The sequence below is a fragment of the Balaenoptera acutorostrata genome, chromosome 20, assembly GCF_949987535.1.
Source record: "Balaenoptera acutorostrata chromosome 20, mBalAcu1.1, whole genome shotgun sequence".
NCBI lineage: Eukaryota > Metazoa > Chordata > Mammalia > Artiodactyla > Balaenopteridae > Balaenoptera > Balaenoptera acutorostrata.
Genome location: NC_080083.1, coordinates 14,307,532 through 14,330,864, shown reverse-complemented (window position 1 = coordinate 14,330,864; position 23,333 = coordinate 14,307,532). Strand labels below are relative to the sequence as shown.

The 23,333-nt window shown below is 50.3% G+C and overlaps 1 protein-coding gene across 4 annotated transcripts in view; it reads left to right on the top strand.

Moving 5' to 3' along the window:
* RPH3AL (rabphilin 3A like (without C2 domains)) overlaps positions 1 to 23,333 on the top strand; it is a 121,482-nt gene that overhangs the window by 25,661 nt on the left and 72,488 nt on the right. For all 4 annotated transcript variants that reach the window (XM_057535871.1, XM_057535870.1, XM_057535872.1 and 1 more), the window contains exons 2-4: positions 2,261 to 2,372; positions 7,505 to 7,648; positions 10,352 to 10,481. In XM_057535871.1, coding sequence (XP_057391854.1) covers positions 2,296 to 2,372; positions 7,505 to 7,648; positions 10,352 to 10,481 — 351 coding nt within the window. In that variant the 5' untranslated portion in view covers positions 2,261 to 2,295. The remainder of the gene's footprint in view (positions 1 to 2,260; positions 2,373 to 7,504; positions 7,649 to 10,351; positions 10,482 to 23,333) is intronic.

Below are 23,333 nucleotides of genomic sequence, written 5' to 3'. Positions count from 1 at the left end.
ATGAAATGTCAGATATGAAACTGACTACTGACTTTTGTTTAGCCAAACATTACATAGATTTCTAAAAATGCAAAACAATACCATTATTCTCACTAACTGTTTTTGTTTTGAAAATATAGTTTTTAAATATGTGAGCATCTCATGGGTTTATTATTATTATTATTATTTTTTTTTAATTTACTTATTTATTTATTTATTTCTGGCTGCGTTGGGTCTTCGTTTCTGTGCGAGGGCTTTCCCTAGTTGCGGCAAGCGGGGGCCACTCTTCATCGCGGTGCGCGGGCCTCTCACCATCGCGGCCTCTCCCTTTGCGGAGCACAGGCTCCAGATGCTCAGGCTCAGCACTTGTGGCTCACGGGCCTAGTCGCTCTGCAGCATGCGGGATCTTCCCAGACCAGGGCTCGAACCCGTGTCCCCTGCATTAGCAGGCAGACTCTCAACCACTGCGCCACCAGGGAAGCCCATCATGGGTTTATTATTTTTTTTTTTTTTTTTTTTTTTTTTTTTTTTTTAGGATTTTCTTATTTATTTATTTATTTATTTATTTATTTTTGGCTGTGTTGGGTCTTCGGTTCGTGCGAGGGCTTTCTCCAGTTGCGGCAAGCGGGGGCCACTCTTCATCGCGGTGCGGGGACCGCTCTTCATCGCGGTGCGCGGGCCTTTCTCTATCGCGGCCCCTCCCGTCGCGGGGCACAGGCTCCAGACGCGCAGGCTCAGCAATTGTGGCTCACGGGCCCAGCTGCTCCGTGGCATGTGGGATCTTCCCAGACCAGGGCTCGAACCCGTGTCCCCTGCATTAGCAGGCAGATTCTCAACCACTGCGCCACCAGGGAAGCCCGGGTTTATTATTTTTTGATGAATTGACAATTAAAATTTTTTCTCAGTGTTAATTTCTAATATGGTAAATATCAATAGATATAGCCCATATCATTTGGAGTTCTCAAGAATTTTTTTATAGAATTTTTTAATGAGATGTAGTTCACATACCATAAAATTCAGACATTTAAAGGGTACAGTGCAATGGTTTTAGTGAATTCACAAAGTTGTGCAACCATCACCAATATCTAATTCCAGAACATTTTCATCATCCAAAAAAGAAACCCTGAGCCCGTTAGCAGTCACTCCCATTCCTCCCTCCCCTCCACCCCCAGCCCCTGGCAACCACTAATCTACTTTCTGTCTCTATGGATCTGCCCATTCTGGACATTTTACATAAATAGAACCATACAATATGTGGTCTTTTGTAACTGGCTTCTTTCACTTAGCGTCTTTTCAAGGTTCATCCATGTTGTAGCCTGTGTCAGTACTCCATTCCCTTTTATGACCAAACAATATTTCATTGTACACATTTTATCCATTCATCAGTTAATGGACATTTGAATTGTTTCCACTTTTTGGCTATTATGAATAATGCTGCTGTGAATATTCATGTATAATTTCATGTGTGGACATATGTTTCCTGTTCTCTTGTGTTTATACTTCAAAGTCCTTTCTGGGTCTTATGGTAACTCTGTGTAACATTTAAGGAACTGCCAGACTAATTTCCAACCTCAGTGATTTTTAAGAGTGTAAAGGAGTCCTGTGTTTGAGAACCACTGGTCTGGAGGGGATTAGACCAGGGGAGTGTGGATAACTCAGTACTGCCCCTCGTCTTTGCTCTGGGATTGGGATTCCCTCAAACTCATCCCTCTCTCTTCCCCTCCTTACTCTCCCCACCAACGCACATCGTTGGTGGCAAGGAGAAAGCCAGCTAAGCTAGGCTGCACAAGTTAAGCCACCAGCAAGCTCTGGAGCAGGGTCTCCTCCCTGCAGGATTCCCAAGGGGGCCGTTTTCATTGTGGTCCCCGTGAAGTAAAGCAGGGGTAGTACTTGGAGGGTGCAGGGATCAAACGCCCTTGGGGCTTGCCCGCTAAGTTGAAAACTGCTGAGGTGTACCTCTTCTCTCCTTTCCGATTCTGTCCCTTTGACATCCTGCCAGTCAAGTCCAACCTTGTCACTTAGCTGCGTGATCCACCTAGCTACCCCTCCCAGAATCACGAGTCTTTTGAAAGAGGAGCTTTGAGGGAATAGCATTTAGCTGGAGGAGTGATTCTGCTGGTGAGATTCCAGACATCCTCGGGGACGGGGTGGGGATGGGGCAGGGGCCGGCAACGGACAGGGATAGGTTGGAAGTACCGGTTTTGGGTGTCTGAGGGACCCTGTCTGCCGTCCGTACCCCAGCCAATGACATGCTCTTTCTTGTTCCCTCTTCTCCCCTCAGATGTGACTCCACACCCTGGCTGGGTGTCCCAAGTCATGGCCGACACCATCTTCGGCAGTGGGAACGATCAGTGGGTTTGCCCCAATGATCGGCAGCTTGCCCTGCGAGCCAAGTGAGTACCTCTAAGGCTCGGCCGGGCCCTCCCTTCCCTCCCCCGCTCCTAGTTCCCCTCCTTTCTTAACAAGATTCAATCCCAGGCCCCCAGAAAGAGCAGTTTGGAGACAAGTGCCCGTCTAATACACACCACACTCCTGGCGCTGAGCTGGGCGCCTAACAGCCATTCACTCATTTAACTGCCGTATGGAATGCATTCCCATTTCTCAGATGAGGACAGTGAGGCTGAGGTCCTCACCCACCTTGTGAGTGGCAGGGCTGGGACTCCCCTGGGTCCATCTGACCCCACGCCTATGTTCTTTCGATCACAGTAGGCTCCAGGGAGCCAGGCCACTTCCTTTACCTTCTCTGTTAGGAGTATAAATCCCCCATCACTGAGCCTTCAGTCCCTGAGTCCCTGGCAGCGGGGAGCCTTTGATCTCTGGATGCCCACTTCATAGTTGAGCGCCCACTTCATAGTTGAGTTGACAGACCAAAGGCTTGTCTAATTTATGAAGAGCTGCCCTCTGGGCTGAAACACACAACCAGCCTTGAAGCATCCCAGGTCTCTGCCATGCTCGTGTCAGGGTCTCTCTTGTTCTGGTTTGCCCCCAGTTTTCCTGTTATCTCTCAGCCTGGTGACCCCTCGGCTGTCGTTAGATCAGCCCATCTCCACCCACTGCCCCCCTCCGTGGCTGGAGACCAGGGGCTCCCAGATGCCTCTCCAGCTTTCTAGTCTCTTCCTGTCCCTCCAGGGAGTTGGGGGTCCCTGGGGTCAAATAAGCCCAAGAGCGCCTCTTCATCTGTCAAATCGTGCTGGGTACAGGAGCCAGCATTTCCCAAGTGGGACCAAGTTCAAGAAATTTGCAATTAAACATTGTGAGCCTGCAGGGGACAGAGCTGAAACATCAAAAGAGGACAGAAAAATTAATCTGAAATGCCCAAGAAGAGTGGAGTCCTGCGTGATTTGCAGGACTCTTTGCACCACAGTTAATTTGTCCTGCTCACTGGGATGGCTTGGCTCTTTTAGCCCCCGTGTGGCCCCTGTGGGGGAGAGACCAGGGGTGAAACCGTCCTCTCTCCCTCTCTCCTCTGACACCAGACGAGATGATGCGTCCTCCGTGGCTGGATGCGAGGAGCTGGCGAGAGCTGTGCTCTTGTAGGAGGGCCCAGTGTGACCCCTGGTGATCCCGCCGGCATTCCCTTTGGTTCTCCATGACCTGGTCTTGCGCTCAGCAGCAGCCAGAAGCTGTTGTAGCACCTTTTATTTATTTATTTATTTTTGGCTGAGTTAGGTCTTTGTTGCTGTGTGTGGGCTTTCTCTAGTTGCGGCGAGCGGGGGGCTATTCTTCGTTGTGGTGTCCGGGCTTTTCATTGCAATGGCTTCTCTTGTTGCGGAGGACGGGCTCTAGGTGCGTGGGATTCAGTAGTTGTGGTACGTGGGCTCAGTAGTTGTGGTGCACGTGCTTAGTTGCTCCGTGGCTTGTGGGATGTTCCCGGACCAGCGCTCGAACCCGTGTCCCCTGCATTGGCAGGGGGATTCTTAACCTCTGTGCCACCAGGGAAGCCCGTAGCACCTTTTAGAAGAGTAAATGCTTTTATCTCCTCCCCGGAGCATGCTGCCTTGTAATGCCAGGCTCCTGAAAGGAGAGTGTTACAAATCCCCGCAGCCAGGCGCTGTGCCTCTGTGAGGCCTGGGGAGGTTACTTTCCCTGGCTCCAGCTCAGGTCTGTCCTCCTATCCTCCAGCCACCATCAGACATTTTCTAAACCCCTACTATGTGCCAGGACTGTTGTGCCACAGTAAACAAGACCAATATGGTCCTTTGTCTTAAGGCACTGATGGGGAGGAGTGAACATGATACACATAATTACCCTTGTGCAGCTGCTTTGAAGGTGGAAACAGGCAGTTCGGTGAAGGGGGGGTGCTAACAATCTGGGATTTGGGGGAGGCTTCCCTGAGAGTGTGATGCTTATGTTGAATCCTGGGGGAGGGGTAAATATTAGATGGGAATATGGGGGAAGAGCATCTAGGCAGAAGGAACAGCAGGTGCAAAGGTCCTGAGGTAGAAGGAACATGGCATGTAGAAGACCTGGCAGGAGGCAACTGTGGCTTGAATGCAGAGAGCGAGGGGGTGAATGGCATGGAAGGAAGATGGAGAGGTGGGCAGGGGCCAGATGGGGCAGGGCCTGATCCTTGGGACTTAACATTCTAAAGGGCAAGACAGAAGGTCCCACTTTGCCTTGTAATAATGTTTAAGCCTAGTGGTGGAGCTTTGCCCAGGCCATAGGGAACTCCGAGAGTGGACTCTTAAATCGTCTTGGAGGGGATCTAGGAAAAACCTCCTGTAAAGATCACATCTAGAAGATGTCCTAAAAAGGAACAGGAGTGAACCAGTGGAAAGGGGGTTTAGGGAGAGGGGCAGGCACCCCGGGTGGAGGGCACAGCCTGAGCAAAGGCCTGGAGACAGCATGCAGCCCGGAACACAAGGGAAGCAGGAGCAGTTGATGGCGATGTACACTGTGTGAGGGGACATACAGATGGGCTCTGGGTGCCACTGAAGTTTCTTCCTCAGGGTTTGCAGCCCCGTCTACGTCTGGCAGCCTTGAGTCGGCCTCCTTTGGCTGTGTGGAGGTGCCCTGCCGTGGGCAAGATGCTTGGTGGCAGCCATGGCCGTAAGCGGGAGTCAGGGCCTGACTGGCCAGGAGTAGTGAGCCTGGGAAGGAGGTCGAATGAGAGGATGTAAACTGTCGGGACTTGTGGGTGAGAGGCAGGCAGAAAAGGAGGCTCGGAGGCTGCCCTGGGAGAGCCTGGCGTGGCTGTCGGCAGCCGCTGGATGTAAGTTCCCCAGGCCAGGAAGCATGCTGACCTCCACCTTGCCTTTGGAAGGCCATCTAACTGCACCCTGCCTCTTTCCTCCTCTGAGAGATGGGGAGGCCTGCCTTGCAGGATGACGGGGGTCCAGGGGGAGGAGGTCCACAGCGCCCTGGGCTGTGTAGACATTGTGCCCACCAGGACGGGTAGCAGTGCTGGCGTCTTCCCACCTCCGTGTTCCTTGGCCTGCCTTTTTCACATGGTGGAGGTGGGGTGCCCCTGAGCTTGGGGGCTCTGTTTTCCAGTTTTCCTCCCCCTGGCCAATCACCAACCGCCAGTGTCCCTGAAATGCTCAGACGGAGAAAACCAGAAGGGTGGGGCGGGGGAGGGTCCCTTTTCGAGACCAAAACTCCCTGAGTCCGCCCAGCGCACAGAGGACAGGTGAATGTGTACCCCTGCCCACTCCAAGGCCTGGCCTCCCTTCCTGTCCCCACCAGTCCTGCCCCGTTCCCATTCTTTGCTTTCCCCAGCTCTGTGAGGGTCACTTCAAAAAGTATTAGTCTAGGGCAAGGTATTTTTTTAAATTGAAGTATAGTCAATTTACAGTATTATATTAGTTTCTGGTGTACAACATAGTGATTCAATATTTTATAGATTATACTCCATTTGAAGTTACTGTAAAAATTTTTGGCTATATTCCCTGTGCTGTACACTATATCCTTGTAGCTTATTTATTTGTACATAGTAGTTTGTACCAAGGCATATTTTTTTTTAATTGGAGAAATAGGCAGTCTAGAAGTCCGGATCTCTCCAATGCAGCACATTACTTTATGCCTTCATGCCTTTGCACGTTCAGTGTCCTTTGCCTGAATGCCAGCTCCCTGCTTCCATGGGGGGGAGCTCCTATTCATCCTGCAAAACCCAGCACAAATGCTACCTCTTTGGTTAAGCTGTTCCTAATGGTCTCACCCATGATCATTACAAAAATCATCACTAACTGCCACTTATTAAGCAACTGGGCATTTGCTATGTACAGGGCACTTTATATACCCTCCTTATTTCATCGTCCTGGCATCCCTTAAAGAGACAGATCAGGAAATCAAGGATGAGCAGCTGTCCAAGTTCTCGTACCTGGGAAGGGACAGAGCCATATGATGAGACCATCCATTGGACTTCAGAATCTGAGTCCTTCACCTTAACCAGCCTGGGATGGCTTTCTCTCTACTCACAGAGAAAGGACATGCTTTTCAGCTCTCCTAACTTACACAGTGTCGGCAGCGCTTGGATGCAAGAGCTGGACCGGGTGGTGACCTGAGACCACCAGTGTCCATCCGTTCAGGGAACCACCAGGAAGGCATCCACACCCTCATCTTCCTGCCCTGCATCCTGTGTCACAATCTCTTGCCTGCTGCCGCTTCTTTAGGGGAGCCCTTCTAGAGCTGCTCCCCTACCTGGGTCAATTCCCCTTATTTGTACATCCTCCTCACGCCCACCTGCGTGGCCTGCCCAGTGGCTCGTCCCAGCACCTGGCGAGCCTGGCATCACAGTGGATGCTCAATAAATAGGTATTGAATGAATCGCTCTCCGAATTTTTCAGTAAATAAATAGTTTTATAACTGATCGGGCATCTGTCTCCCCCAGAAGACTGTAGTTCTGGAGGGCAGTGACCTTGCCACCTTGTCCGTCTCTGTGTTCCCACCACCTGGCACAGGAAGTCTGGGAGAAGCTGGGCCCCAGGGCAGGGAGTTGGGGCTTGGTCCCCTGCTGCCACTCTCACCATCCAGAAAAATAGAAAGGGTTGGCGTTCTTCCCCTCAGTCCTGGGGCTCTGGGCCGGGCTCCAGCCCTGCCTCTCCGCCCTGGCCGCCCTCACCGCCCCTCCTGTGCTGCTGGTACCCTCCTGCCCTGCATCCCTCTAGCTTTCAGAATGCTGCGTGAATATCCTTTTACCCTCAGCGCTTGTTTTTAACCTAATTACCAGTCTTTCCTGTCCCATAGTAAATAAACTCCATCTCACTTTCTTGTACAACTCAGATCCGGGTGTTCATTCTTCTCTTGGTCATCTTCTGTGCTGTTCCCTTGAAACCGCCCATGCTGTGGCCGTGGCCTTCTGCACGTTCCATGCTCCTGTCTCCCCCCAACCCCCCCCCCGAGGTGCTAAGGGGGTGCTGCTATCCTTGTGGGACCCGGGAGCTGGTGGGTGGCAGAGGCAGCGTTTGGAGGCTGGTGTCTGAACCCCTTGCCCCTGACACACAGACTGTGCTCAGGGGACCTCTGTGGATGTGGCGGGGATGCCGGTTTGTACTGGGGTTGAACTTCTGTGTTGTTCTCTCTCAAGGCTGCAGACGGGCTGGTCTGTGCACACCTACCAGACAGAGAAGCAGAGGAAGAGCCAGTGCCTCAGCCCAGTCGAGGTGGAGGCCATCCTGCAGGTCATCCAGAGGGCTGAGCGGCTTGACGTCCTGGAACAGCAGAGAATCGGGTAAGGGCTGCCCCCAAGATGGGGCAGGAGTGAGGCCGTGGAGAGGGAAGCAAGGGCATTTAGTGCCAGATCAGTGGGCTGGGCATCTGGCGCCCTGGCTCCTAGTTCCAGCTTTTCACTGGGAGTGAGTCAGCTCTGCCTGAACACCCCTGGTGTGCAGATTCCTAACCCAGCCTGTCCAAGCCTCAGTATACCCCTCTGTAAGATGGGGATAGCGGCTGATGTATGGGCCCCAGGCTGTGGGGAGGATGAATGAGTGCCATCAAACACAATAAGGTCTGTTTAGCTCTGCACAAAGGAGGGTCCCTGTGGTTCAGCCAGGGGAGGGATTGACGTGGAGGCTGAACTGTGGGTTCTCCCATCAAAGACCAACAGGAGCCGCTCTCCAGCTTATTCTAAGCTCTTCCGGCCTCCGGCATCCAGAGCTGTCTACTACATAGTCTTCAGTTTTGTTGTGTCTTTTTTTTTTTGTTTAATTACAAAAGCAATTCATACTTCCTAGACAATCTGAAAAACACAGGCAGGCTCAAGGAGGAAAACATAAATGCAGGGGCACTGGCAGGAATTAATTTGATTCTGGTCTCCTTGTTCTTTTTCTATTTATCTTTTTCTATTAAATAGATGATCATTTTTAAAAAGTCAGACATTGTAGAAATGCACAGTTCTAGAAAGTGAAAGCACCACTACAAAGACCACTGCTGTCCAAACAGTTTGTTGTCTGTGCCTCCGTAACACTGACGTATTACTACCATTTCATTACAAAAAGGGTTTGTATCTGACAGACTAACTGTCTTTTGCTCTTTTCTCCCCACCACACCTGGCTGGGGCCCCTCCCTCTCTCAGGCCTAGCCCGAGGGTCCTGCAAGGCTCTGCAGGTCTCCGAGGTGCCTGTGCTGATGACTGATGGGCCAGCACCACATCCCTCCGGCTCCCCCAGGAGGGCGTGCTGGGAGCTGGTGAGGGGTGTCCCCCGTGGGCTCCCCGCAGCTGTGGGAAGTATTTGCACGCCCCCCCCCATCCATCTGGGCTGCCACCTTTGCCTTCCCTGTGCCGCTCACGTCGTCTGGCCCTGGCTGTGCGCGCTGGGTTTGGCTGGGGCAGGAATGGCCCAGGAGGCAGCTAATCATCTCAGAAGGAGGAGGTGCATCCTGTGTGTTTCCATGAGTGGGAGTCACAGGGCTGTACGGAGAGGGGGTCCCCCAGAAACAAGTGGGTAACGCCAGGGCCGAACTCGGCTTTGCTCCTGGAACCCTGCAGGTCCCTGGAAGAGGGACGGTGATTCCTGTGGAAGTCAGGAGTGCCAGCAGGTGGGCAGAGGCAGCCTCGGCGCCCAGGCAGGGCCTGATCACCCCAGGGGAGAGGGTGGAGTTGCCGTGAGACTTGGGGCGGCCTGAGTGTGGCCCTGGCTCTACCTCTGAGGAGCTGTGCAACGCTGGCAAGTGACTTCACATCTCGGAGCCTCAATCTTCTCACCTTCAAAGTTGGGGGGAAGCAGCATCTGCTGCGCTGGGCGGTTGTGAGAGTTACAGGACATAACGTACCCACACCCTGTCTTCCGTGCATTCAAGAATGTTCACTGGGAATCCACTGGGCACTGGAAACACAACGGCCAACGAAACAGAAGCAGAAGTGGCCGTGTGTTGTGGACATGGCAGTGTTGTATGACAGGTTGTCATGAAACAGGGGTCACGGTGGGCTGAGGGGCCGTGGGACTCAAGGGAAGGCACCTATCCTGGGCCCAGCGGGGTTCAAAGAGGACCTCTTTCTCTTTCTCCCTCTAGCTTCTCTGTCCACCCAGGTGCTTAAGCCAAAAGCCTCTACTCCATCCTGGATCTTTCTCTTACCTCTCCTCCCCCAAATCCATCCACGATGACTCTGAAATACAGCCCGTCCTGCTCTCCGTCCTCCTTACCCAGAGCTCCCGCCGCCTCCTGCCGGCTTCCTCACCGGACTCCCCCTGTAATCCCAGCTTCTCACAACAGCTGGAGGGAGCTTTTAGAAATGTCACTGAGATCAGATCACTCCTCTACTTAAAACTCTTCAGTGGGTTCACGTTGATCTTAGAAAACACTCCAAACTTCAAAGACCAATCCAACCTACAAACCCCGTGTAATCTGGCCCCTCCTGGCCCCTCCAGCCTCCTTCATCCCAGGCACTGTAGCCCCCCTGGCCTTCTCACTATTCTAATGCGCCAGGGCCTCGCTCTTCGTACTTGCTGTTCCCTCTGCCTGGGATGCTCCCCCAGCTCTTCACGTGTTTGGTCCTTGTCATCCTTTACCTCTCAGTTCACGTGTCCTCAGAGAGGCCTTCACTAATCACCACCTAACATGCCCTGCTCCCTCCCAGCCCCACTTATTTTATTTCATAACACTCCCCCCTCTGAAGTCAGTTTGCTTGTTTATGGACTTTCTCCCTTTATTGAACATAAATTCCATAAGAACAGGGACCGTGTCCATCTCTGGCTTGTTTGCTACAATATTCCCAGTGTCTGGCATGTTGTAGGTGCCCAGTTAATGGCTGGTGAGTGAGTGAATGATTAGGAGTTAGCCAGGGGAAGGGATGGGGCAGGGAACAGTACCCCAGGTGAGGGAACAACCCCCATGAAGTGGTATAGTATTGGGGCCCCGTGGCAGCCGCGCCTGGGCAGGGGTCTGGTTAGAGACAGGAAGCACATGCCATCTGACTCTGTGTCCTGTGCTGCAGGCGGCTGGTGGAGCGGCTGGAGACCATGAGGAGCAATGTGATGGGGAATGGCCTCTCCCAGTGTCTGCTCTGTGGGGAGGTGCTGGGCTTCCTGGGCAGCTCATCGGTGTTCTGCAAAGACTGCAGGAAGGTAAGGCCCTGCTCTTGCTTCCCAGCCTGGACCAGCCCTGTTACTCTGTGGCTTTGCATCCTGGCTCCCAGGAGTGTGTGTGTGTGTACGTTCACGCATACATGTGTGCACACATAGTATCCTATGCTTCTTGGCAAGAAGGATTGGGGCCTGAAGGTCAAATGGCCAGGCTTCTAGTGCCAGCTCTGGGGAGTGGACCTCTGGGTCTCACAGGCTTGGGTGTGAATTCAACTCTTCCACTAGCTGTATGACCTCAGAAAACTTATTTACTGTGTCAAGCCTCACCTTCCTCATCTATAAAATAGGGATAATGATAATATGTACCTTAGAAAGTTGTGAGGATTAGATATTATATGCAAAGCTCTTAAAACCTTGTTTGACATATAAGTATTCAGGATATGTTATTAGTTGTCATTAAATAAATACTATTTTCCTCAGGGCCAAACAGTTTGCTAAGATTATACTTCTTATTCTATTGGTCTGCTCTCTTGATCCCTGGCCACTCAAATGAGAATGATCTTTGCAGCAAGGCCAAGTGGATTTTCTCCTTTTCTTATACTCCACTGATTGTTCTAAATTATGCCACATATTAATATTGAGTCCAAGACTTCTTAAAATAACTTTTTGTTTTTCCTGGAGTTTCTAATTGCCTTTCTTTTCTCATTGACCAAAGAATAATGTGCCTTCCAGTCCTCAGGGTTATTTAGCATCTGAATTTTACTCTCTATTGCGTGAAGCCTACTTTTTTTTTCCCTGCCAGAAACTCTTCTGGACTCTTATTCCTGCTCTAGCCTACAGTAGTTACTGCATAGCTGTCATCATGGAACCTCCCTTTACTGCCCTCCTAGGTTAGAAGCACTGTTCCCAAGACACCATGTCTTTTTCTTTTTTTGTTTTTTGCTCTAGTTTTACCAGAACCCATTCTCAAGTAACTTCCATGTGCTAGTCATTATCTTAAGCCTGGAGTTATTTTGGTGAACAAGGCAGAGAAAGAACTTTCTCTCCTGAGGGAACCAAAAGAAAGTAATGTAATAGATAATCAGTAATAGTAAATAGTAAAGTAAATAAATAAAGTAAATAGTAAATAGTAGAGTAATAGATAAGATGTCAGGAAGAAATAAATTCTGGAAAGAATTAACAGGGAATAGAAGACTGAGGGTGGGGTGGGACGTTAAGAGTTGAGAGGACTGTAAAATATGGGAACGTCAAAGAAGTAAACATGGGGCTTCCCTGGTGGCGCAGTGGTTGAGAATCTGCCTGCCAATGCAGGGGACACGGGTTCATGCCCTGGTCTGGGAAGATCCCACATGCCGCGGAGCAACTAGGCCCGTGAGCCACAACTACTGAGCCTGCGCGTCTGGAGCCTGTGCTCCGCAACAAGAGAGGCCGCGATAGTGAGAGACCCGCGCACCGCGATGAAGAGTGGCCCCCGCTGGCCACAACTAGAGAAAGCCCTCGCACAGAAACGAAGACCCAACACAGCCATACATAAATAAATAAATAAATAAAATTAAAAAAAAAAAAAAACTTTAAAAAAAAAAAAAAGAAGTAAACATGGACTTGGCAGCAGAGGCCATTGGCAGCCTTGACAAGGGCATTTTCAGTGATGTTCAAAATCTGGATGAGAGAACCAAGGTGCAAAGAAGTTAATGTACCAAATGAATAGGTGGGAAAGCCAGGATTTCAGCTAAGGTCCCTTTTCCCCTGTTCTGTCGCATGTGGTGAACTGGGCTGAGGAATGTGGATTAACTGGTGAGGGGTCCCAAGAACAGTGGAGGTGTGGGAGGGGCCTGAGGGTCAGGGAAGGGGTGGGCACTTTGGCGCCGCTCCTCCGCAAGCCTCCATAGGCCTAGACTAGATAGATACCAACGAGGTACTGGGCACAGGGACTCAGGAATGTCTTGCTCCCAGCACCTGGGCAGGTGGGGTTCTAGTATGTGACTTCTGCCTGGGAGAATGAGGCCCAACAGCCTGTTTCCTCCTTCTGCCCCTCAACTCCATGACTACTATAAATGTCCGGGTTTGCGGGACCATGAAGAGGCTGTCAGAGCCTTGTCTCCTTTCCCTGGAAAAGTTTGGGGCCTCTGCCGCAGAGACAGGCTGCTGCCCCTGGTTGCTGAAGGGTTAATACCTGCTGCTCCTTGCAGAGCCGTTTCCTAGGCAACAGTGGGAGTCCCAGGGGAGAACCTCAGTGGATGTGGGGGTGGGGGAATGCTCTTCCAGATACTCTCGCCACCCCCACCCCATGGTTTTCAGGAAGACATTTCTATTTGAAATTGTTCTTATTTCACAGCAGGCTGAAGACTTGGTCCTGGCTTGGATGGTGAGATAAGGAGCCCTCTGAGTTTCTGAGGGGACTTGTTCCTGGGTGAGAGTGGGAGGAGAGCGTGCCAATTAGGGCCACAGCTGAATGATGGGCATTTGGGGGGGTTATCTTCATCCATCCTTGAGAAGACCGTGTCATTCATTCAGTCATTCATTTACTCATTATGCAAATAGTAGAGGGTCTACTGTGTGCAGGCCCTGTTCTAGGCTCTGGCGATACCATGAACAAGATAAAGTCCTTGCTCTCATGGAGACTGTTTTCTAGGGGTAGGAGAAGACAGACAATAAACAAATATAAAATAACGTTATGTAGACCTAGGGCTCTGTAGTGAATTAAAACAGGGTGCTCAGGTTGAGTCTCTGTGAGCTCAGACCTGACCACAAGCAGGAGGCAGCCCCAGGAGGATCCAGGTGGAGGAGTGTTGCAGGCAGAGGGACCAGCAAGCACCAAGGCCCTGAGGCAGAAATGAGCTGGGCATGTTCAAGGAACTAATGAAGGCATCTGGGGCAGAGGGAGCGAGCGGTGGGCATAGCCAATCACAAAGAGCTTTGTAAGTCAAGGTCAGGAGTTGAGATGTGATTCTAAGTTTCATGGGATGTCAGTGGAGCGTTTTAAGCAGGGATGTAATGTGATCTGGTTTGTGTTTTTAAGAGGAGAGCCTAGCTGCTGTCTGGCAAGTGCGTTTCAGGGGGACATAGAAGGAAAGCAGGAGATGAGTTAGGTGGCGATGGCTGTCATTGGAAGATGATGAGGTCGGGGACAAGGCAACATAGGGACAAAGGCCATACGCTAAGGGAATCAATCTCTTCTATGTATTCTAAGCAAATAGGGAGGGGTTAGGGGGGTGATTGAGGGTCTTAGGAAGGAAAGCGGGTCCTAGATTCCCAATGGGCCAGGGCTAGAGGTCACTTGGTCCTGCACAGTGAGGGGACGGAGGTCCTCCTGGGTTGCCAGTAAGTGCTGTTCTCATGCAGAGAGACCTGGGTTGTGCTCCAGCTTGGGCACACTGCAGTGACCTTGTATGAGCCACTTAACCTCTCTGGGCCTCTGTTTCTTCATCTGTAAACGGGGAGATAGAACTACATCATCACTGGGTGGGTGTGAGGAGTAGATGAGCTAATGCAGGGAAGCCCTTAGTGTCGGGTCCATTGCAAACACTCAGTAAAGGGTTCCTGTTATTATTATTATCACTATTATTATTAATTCACTTTGAGGTCCTAGCTGTTCAGACTGCCCAGGTGTTACAAAAATAGAACCAACCTCACATACATCTCAGAAGAGGTTTAGTGATATCCCATGGATCAGTCAGCTCAGGCTGCCATAACAAAAGACCACAGACTGGGTGGCTTCAACAACAGAAATTGATTTCTCATAGTTCTGGAGGCTGGGAAGTCCAAGATCAGTGTGCTGGCCAATCTGGTTTCTGATGAGGACTCTCCTCCTAGCTTGCAGACGGCCACCATCTCACTGTGTCCACACATGGTGGAGTGAGAGCTCTGGTCTCTCTCCTACTTCAGATAAGGACACTAGTCCGTTTGGATCAGGGCCCCTCCCTTATGACCTCATTTAACCTTAATTACCTACTAAAGACCCTGTCTCCAAATACAGTAACGTTGGGGATTAGGGCTTCAACACAAGAATTTTGATGGGACACAATTCAGCCAATAGCAACGTATGTTCACCTTTTTAGAATTCATGTTTTCCCTCCTTCCTTCCTTCCTTCCTTCCTTCCTTCCTTCCTTCCTTCCTTCCTTCCTTCCTTCCTCCCTCCCTCCCTTTCTCTCTCTCTCTCTCTCTCTCTCTCTCTCTCTCTCTCTCTCTCTCTCTCTCTCTCTTTCTCCCCTCCCTACCCCTCTCCCCGGGATCTTACTTCCCCGACCAGGGATAGAACCTGGGCCCCGGCAATGAAACTGCTGAGTCCTAACCACTGGACTGCCATGGAATTCCCTACAATTCATGTTTTCTTGAACTGAAAATTGGTGTTCCCACAGTTATTCCCAAATTTTTTGTTATCTATGTAAAAGCCTCTGGAAGCCTTTGTAGCTGTCCAGGATTGGATGTCTTAAGCAGGGAAACCAAACTTGATTTCTGTGCAAGTTCCTCAGGTGAACCTAACACTCAATCACTTATTCAGCCTGTTCTGAGTTAATTCTGGGTTAGGGGAATCCAAAAGGAGAAGGGTCCAGAACGGCCACTTCCCTCTGGTCCTCATGGTCAAGGTGGGCAGACAGTATCCTCTAGAGTGATGCTGACTATGGCTGGGACCAGGGCTTCCAGGACTGAGAACAATCAGGAGGGCTGCCTGGAGGAGCTGGCTCCTGAAAGTTGGTTAGGCTTCTGAGAGGCTGAAAGCAGAGCCAAGGGCATTCCAGGGAGGGGAGAACAGCACAGCAGAGGCATATAGCTGGAAATGGGCTGGGCAAGTGCCTGACTATGAGGATTCAGGCCCAGAAGACAGGGAGGACACCCTGGGCCACTCTGCCAGGTGGTGGTCGCTTAGGAGCCAAGTCTCTGGAGAATCAGGAGGGAGGCCCAGACTTAACCTCACAGCCCCCTGCAAAGCTTTAGCCCTTGTACAGGGGCTCTCTGGTGTCTGGGAGGGGTAGACAATGTCATCTATTCACTCTTTCAACAAATATGTGTTGTCCTATAAATATGACAATATACTGGTGCAGGCGTTGGGGATACAGTGTAAAGACACACAGATGCCTGCCCTCTAGGCAGTGGGTGTTAAATGATTATGGGTAATTAATTACAGTTGTGTTTGGGGTTTCAGAGGCAGCCCTCGGGGGCTAAGAGAGATCTAACAAGGTACTGACCAAATTGGGGGTATCAGGAGCCCTCCACTCTGGGCTCACCAATTTCCGGGGTGCCTCCCTATTTATTTCTCTCTCTCCTCTCCACCTCCCCACCGTTTGCAATGGCTATAGCACTGGCTCCCAGGAGGTGCGTGGGCAAGGGCAGGCTGCAGAGAGGGGATGCTGGGGAGATCTCTGACATGGGAAGCATCCAGATCCATGTCAGGGGGGCAGATCCTCAGGTGCTCCTGGCCACACGGCGGTGTCCCGAGCAAAAGCCCTGGCAGCGTTCGGCGGCCACAAGCTAATGAGCGTGCGGGTGGAACCCATGATGCTGGTCCTCGGAGCAGCGTCCCCTCTAATTGGGCCTGCATGCCCAGGCTGCCTGCTCTCATCATCAGAAGGCTGTGGTGGGAAGGGAGAGGGGCTGGCTGGTTAATTAGAGAGGCCTGGCCCTCCTAATTGCTTAGGATCTGAGTCTGCCAGCTTTCACTTTAATTGAGAGTCTGGCTTCACCAATAATAGGGAGGCTGGGCAGGGCTGCTGGAGAGCCCGCCTGAGCCCAGGATGGCATTGTCACTGTGCGGGGGAAGCAATCAGATTTTTCTCTGGTCTCAGCTAAAATGTGCTCCACGTGTGGGAGCAGAGGAGCCTGCCCATGAAATGATGGTCTCGGTAATGTGTGCTGAGTCCTGGTGAAAAAGAGTGAGGCAGCCCCGCACTTTGCTCAAAGCCTTCAGGGGACATCCAGCTTGTGGGGTGGGGGTGGGGTGGGGTGGGCAGGCATCCCCCACCCAGGATGGGGGGCCATTGGAGGAAAGGGGCCAGGCCAGACACTGATCCCTGTCCCCAACCCTGCTCAAGGCTCTGAGGAGCGGTATCCTGCTGAGGTCATCCCAGACCCACAGCAGGCAGTAACCCTGGAGCCACTAATCCCATCACGGGGGCCGCACCCTCATGACCTCTCATTGAACTCTAATCACCTCCCAAAGCCCCACCTCCAAACACCATCACATGGAGGGTTAGGACTTCAACACACAAATTTTGAGGGGACACAAACACTTCATCCATAGCACCTACTGAATAGGAACTCTGCCAACAGAGGCAGTGTGTTTAACAAACAGCACTCCTGGGGATTCTGATCCTCCTTGGGCTGGAAAACCCCTGCTCTGGGAATTCCCTGGAGGTCTAGTGGTTAGGACTCCATGCGCTCACCGCTGAGGGCCTGGGTTCAATCCCTGGTCGGGGAACTAAGATCCCACAAACTGCATGGCATAGCCCAAAAAAAAAAAAAAAACAACAACCCTGCTTTAAGGTCCCAGCCCCAGGCCCGCCTCAGGGTGGTGGTGAAGGACCTCAAGTGACCACCTTCCCTCTGCTTGTCTTGCTCCCCTTGCCCTCCGCATGTTCTCCCCTGAACCACACCCCCAAACCCTCAGCTTAGAGTCTCCTGCATCCTCCCCTCAGGCCATCCTCGCTCTTGCAAACAGTGAACATGGAGGCCACTGTCTCACCTTGTGATGTCCTTTGGAGTTTATAAAGCACTTTCACAAAAGTCATCCTTCTGGGTCCTTAGGGCAAAGCCGTAAGGGAATCAGGGTTGCTGAGGCTGTTCCAGAGTCACAGATGGAGAACAGGGGCTCAGCTGAGGTGGTGTGGGCTGCTCAGGTCACCTGGCCAGATGGTGGGGAGCTGGGTCCCCCAGGGTGAGTTGCTGCACCTCCATTGCTTCAGACCAAAGCATTCATCATCTCATGCGTTCCCTTCCTTGGAGAAGCAGGGGTATCTTATTAAAGAGCACAGGAGAAGGAACATCATACTCAATAGTTACTGAAAATTTTCCTCGTAAAGTCTGGTATAAGACAAGTTCTATGTATCTTTATCACCACTTCTATCCAACCTTGTGCTGGAGGCCTAACCACTGCAATCAGACAAGAAAAAGAAATGTGTAGCATAAGGACTGGAGAATAGCTAAGACTGTCATTATCATGAAGACATGATTATATAACTAGAAAATCTGAAAAACTCTAAATACAAATGGTTAGTATTAGTTGGTGAATTTAGCAAGGTGGTTGTATACAAGTTTAACATACATACAAAAAAATCCGGACAGGCGTACCTCAGAGATACTGTGGGTTTGGTTCCACACCACTGCAGTAAAGCAAATATTGCAATACAGTGACAAATTTTTTGGTTTCCCAGTTCATCTAAAAGTTATATTTACACTTTAGAGTCTTCCTTTCATGAACAGTTTCTCCGCAGTATGCGATGCTGTTTGATAGTATTTTACCCATAATAGAACTTCTTTTAAAATTGGAGTCAATCCTTTCAGACCCTGCCACTGCTTTATCAACTAAGTTTATGTGATAGTCTAAATCCTCTGTTGTCATTTCAACAATCTTCACTTCAACAATCTACTCCCTTCCCCAGGAGTAGATTCCATCTCAAGAAACCACTTTCTTTGCTCATCTACAAGAAACAACTCCTTATCTGTACAAGTTTTATCATGAGACTGCAGCAATTCAGTCACATCTTCAGGCTCCACTTCTTATTCTAGTTCTCTTGTTACTTCCACCACATCTACTTCCTCCACAGAAGTCTTGAACCCCTCAAAGTCATCCATGAGGATTGGAATCAACTTCTTCCAAATTCCTGATAATGTTGATATTTTGACCTCTTCCCATGAATCATGAATGTTCTAGTGGCATCTAGAATGGTGAATACTTTCCAGAAGGTTTTCAATTGACTTTGCCCAGATCCATCAGAGGAATCACTATCAATGGCAGCTATAGCCTTATGAAATGTATTTCTTAAATAATAAGACTTGAAAGTCGAAGTTACTCCCTGATCCATGGGCTGCAGAATGGATGTTGTGTTAGCAGGCATGAAAACAGCATTAATCTCATTGTACATCTCCATCAGAGCCCTTGGGTGAGCAGATGCATTGTCAATGAGCAGTCATATTTTGAACAGAATCTTTTTTTTTCAGAAGTAGGTCTCAACAGTGGGCTTAAAATATTCAGTAAACCACGTTGTATACAGATGTGCTGTCATCAGGCTTTGTTGTTCCATTTATAGAGCTCAGGCAGAGTAGATTTAGCATAATTCTGAAGGGCTCAAGGATTTCAGAATGGTAAATGAGCATTGTCTTTAACTTAAATCTTCATTAGCCCCTAATAAGAGAGTCAGCCTGCCCTTTGAAGCTTTGAAGCCAGGCATTGACTTCCTCTCTCTGGCTATGGCATCGCCTTCCAGTAGATGGCTGTTTCATCTGTGTTGAAAATCTGCTGTTGAGTGTAGCCACCTTCATTAGTTATCTTGGCTTGATCGCCTGGATGACTTGCTGCAGCTTCTACATCAGCACTTGCTGCTTCACCTTGCTCTTTTATGTTACGGAGACGGCTTCTTTCCTTAAACCTCGTGAACCAACCTCAACTAGCTTCAGACTTCTGCAGCTTCCTCACCTCTCTCAGCCTTCATACAATTGAAGAGAGTTAGGGCCTTGCTCTGGATTAAGCCCTTCCTTAAGGGAATGTTGTGGCTGGTCTAATCTTCTATCCAGACCACTCAAACTTTTTCCATATTCAAAATAAGGCCGTTTCACTTTCTTACCATTCATGGGTTCACTGGAGTAGCACTTTTTACTTCCTTCAAGAACTTTTGCTTTTTATTTGCAACTTGGCTAACTGTTTGGTGCAAGAGACCTAGCTTTAGTCTGGCTTGGCTTTCTTTTTTTTTTTTAATATTTATTTATTTATTTATTTGGTTGCACTGGGTCTTAGTTGCGGCAGGCGGGCTCCTTAGTTGCGGAGCGCCAACTCCTTAGTTGCAGCATGTGGGCTCCTTAGTTGTGACTCACGGTCTCCTTAGTTGTGGCTCGCAGGCTCCTTAGCTGCAGCTTGCCAGCTCCTTAGTTGCATCACACGGGCTCTTTAGTTGTGGCATGCAAACTCTTAGTTGCGGCATGCATGTGGGATCTAGTTCTGTGACCAGGGATCGAAGCCCGGCCCCCTGCATTGGGAGTGCGGAGTCCTACCCACTGTGCCACCAGGGAAGTCCCCTGGCTTGGCTTTCCACATGGCTTCCACATGGCTTCCTCACCAAGCTTAACCATTTCTAGCTTTTGATTTAAAGAGAGAGACATGTGACTCTTCCTTTCAGTTGAACACCTAGAGGCCATTGGAGGGTTATTAAATGGCCTAATTTCAATATTGTTGTGTCTCAGGGAATGGGGTAACATCAAAGATCACTGATCACAGATCACTGTAACAAATATAATAATAATGAAACAATTTGAAATATTGTGAGAATCACCAAAAGGTAATGCAGAGACACAAAGTGAGCAAATGCCGTCGGGAAAATGGCGCCGATAGACTTGCTCAACGTAGGGTTGCCACAAACCTTCAATTTGTAAAAAATGCGATATCTGCCAAGTGCAGTAAAGCAAAGCGCGATAAAATGAGGTGTGCCTGTATTTCTATACACCTGCTGCAAAAATGAGCGAAAATAAGAATTCCAGTGTATGGCAAAGGAGACACGGATGTGCAGTGGAAAAAGAATGGTCTTTTGGATAAATAACACATGGTCATTTGGATACTGATATAGAAAAGATGGATCTTGACGTTTACCTCCCACTAGGCACAAAAGTCAATTCCAGCTTGATTTCACATTTAAATGTGAAAGGTAAAATAATAATATTTGGGAGGATAAATAAATAAGCAAACAAATAACAAAGAAAGAACACACTTTAAGGTGAAGCAGTGGCAGATTTGAGGACCCCAGGTGCACCCACATGGCCTTGTCCAGAGCCCACCCTCCCCCTGTATTCCCTTGATACCAGCAGTGGCCGGCTAGCTGCCCTCACCACCACTGGGGGGAACCAGCTTTTCTACCTGCTTTCCCAAGACCTTCAGAAGCAGCCTGAATGTTCTCAGGATGTTCCCAATGCAAAAGCTAAGCACCTGAGGCTGGGTTGAGCCCACCTCACGGGGCCCAGGCCTGCGTGCGCAGGAGAACGGAGCAGCCCTCTTGAGGGACTTTTACCTCCTTGGGAGGTGACTCAGCTCCGTAGGCCCATCCTCGGAAATGAAATTGAATTTCGTGAAGGTCTTATCTCTCTGCAGAGTTTTTTGATTCATTCATTCTTTAAGGTTTTATAGGGTACTGACTATATGCCAGGCCCTGCAGGTACCGTGACGAGCAAGGTAGGCCTTGTCCTTGTACCCACCACTTGTCACAATGAGACCCCTTACTTCTCTCTTGTCAGTACTGTTCCAGACTCTGTTCTAAGGCCTTTTCACTTGTTAACTCATTCCTGTCAACCCAACAGTCCTCCTGTCAACCCAGTGGGCTCAGCACCTTTATCATCCCCCCTTTACAGATGGGGAAACTGAGGCTCAGAATGGTTAAGTACCTTTCCCAAGGTCACTCAGCCGGTCAGGCGTGGAGCCAGGATTTGATCCCAGGCAGTCTGGTTCCGAGCATCCTGGCCATTACCGCTACACCACATCTCCCCCATGGAGTTTATGAGCTAGAAAGGCGAGATGGACAAGTAAATACAACAATTCCAGAAAGTGGGAGGCAGGAACATAAAAACTGAAGGTGGGGGGCATCGAACAGCCAGTGGGGAGGACGTGGGAAGGCGGCTATTTTATTTTGGCTACACAGCATGGGCCTCTATGAAGAGGTGACGTCTGAGCTGGGACTGGAATGAGGAAACGCAGGATCTGGCAGAAAGCATCCCAGGCAGGGGGAACGGCGTGGACGGGGCACTGGGCGGGAAAGAGCACGGCGTTAAGTGAGGACCGGAAAGGAGGCCAGGGAGGCAAGGGAAGGGGGAGGCCCCACCGATGACCCTTCACATCTCCGTAGCCTGGCCCTTGCTGGGTCTGTGTGGTGGCAGCTGCCCCACCCTGCTCCTTGGATTAATTTGGATTCCCCCAAATCAGAGACAAGTTAAAAAATTATTTATTGTTAAATTTGTGGTAAAATGTACAAACATAAAATGTACCATTTAAATCATTTTTATGTGTACAGTTCAGGGGCGTTAAGTACCTTCACATTGTTGTGCGGCCATCACCACCATCATCTCCAGAACTTTTTCGTCTTGCAGAACTGAAGTTCTATACCCATTAAATGATAACTCCCCATCCCCACCCACCCCAGGCCCTGGCACCCCACTTCTTTCTGTCTCTATGTGTTTGACTGCTCTGGGCACCTCATATAAGCATTCATGCAGTATCTGTCTTTTTGTGACTGGCTTCTGTCACTTTGCATAATGTCTTCAAGGTCCATCCATGTGCTAGCACGTGTGAGAACGTCCTTCCTTTTGAAGGCTAAATAATAATATTGTGTACGTAACACGTTTTGCTGATCCATTCATCTGGCAATGGACACTTGGTTTGCTTCCACGTTTTAGCTCTTGTGAATCGTGCTCCTGTGAATATGGGTGTGCAAATATCTCTTTGAGACTCTGCTTTCAGTTCTTGTGGGTGTATACCCAGAAGTGGAATTGCTGGATCATGGGGGAATTCTGTTTAATTTTTGGAGGACCCGTCATACGGTTTTCCCCGGCGGGTGCACCGTTTTACAATCGCACCAACAGTGCACGAGGGTTAGGAGGGGTCAGTTTTTTGCAGGGCCTCCCTCCCGAATGGGAGGTGCAATGAAAGTCTTCCTCGGCTCCCTTTCCGGACCCAGCGCTCAGCATCTCTGTCCCTCAGGTGCAGCCGCAAAAACAGCAAGCTTCCTGAGCAACAGCTGTTTCATCTGAGCTGCCTCCAAATTGGCCCTGCAGTGTCCTTTTTCCTCCTCGACCTAATTCAGATGTTAGGAGACGTGTGTTTGTGCCTCATTACGAAGATGGATTTTTCATTCAGCTACCGTTGTTTCCTAAATTCCCGGAAAAAGTCACTTAATTCGTCTGCCCCGAGGGCCCGCTCTGACTGCTTGGCAGGAATTGACTTGGCTGCCGTTGCCGGGATGGGAGGATTGGACCAGACCCCACACAGCATCTTGGAACATCTGCCTCCATCAGGAGTCTGACGAACAGAACGTCTCCATCAAGGCACCCTTCTTTCTTGCTGCCCTGGTGCCTGCACCGCGGCTTTTCCTCCCCCAAAGTAGCTTCTTTCTTTCCACTTTGTGCAGTTCAGAGCCCTTCTGATAGCCCGATCTGACACTGACCTCCAACTCAGGGTCATCAGGACAAAGGCAGCGGAGGAGCTGCTGAGAGCCAGGCTGGGCTCCCGGTGGCAAGGCCCAGAGTGTCCTGGAGAGAGACCAGCGCCATGGTCATTGGCCATCTGGAGACCCTGCCCACTTAGCTCACCTTCTGGCCAAGCCCTGCCCTCTAGGAACTCACCTGGTGACAGATAATGCAGCTCAGTGTGACAAGTGCTGTAGATGCAGATGGCATGGAGTGATCCCAGAGTGGAGGGGCGGGGGTGGCTGGCCCCTGAGAGGTACGGGAGGCTGCAGCGTGGAGCTCACTTTGAGCTGAGCCTGGAAGGGTGGATACCCAGGGGCAGGGGTGGCGCATTTCAGGAGGAAGTGCAGGGACTGGTGGGCGTTTGGCAGAGCTGGTGGATGTCAGGGAGGGAGGGAGAAGGAGGGGGTGATGGCGAGAGGCAGGCTGAGGGAGGGAGAGAATGAAGCGAAGATCACGAAGGGGCCCCATGTGCCAGGCTGTTGGCGGCAGAGCCATCAAAGGGTGCTAAGCAGGTGATG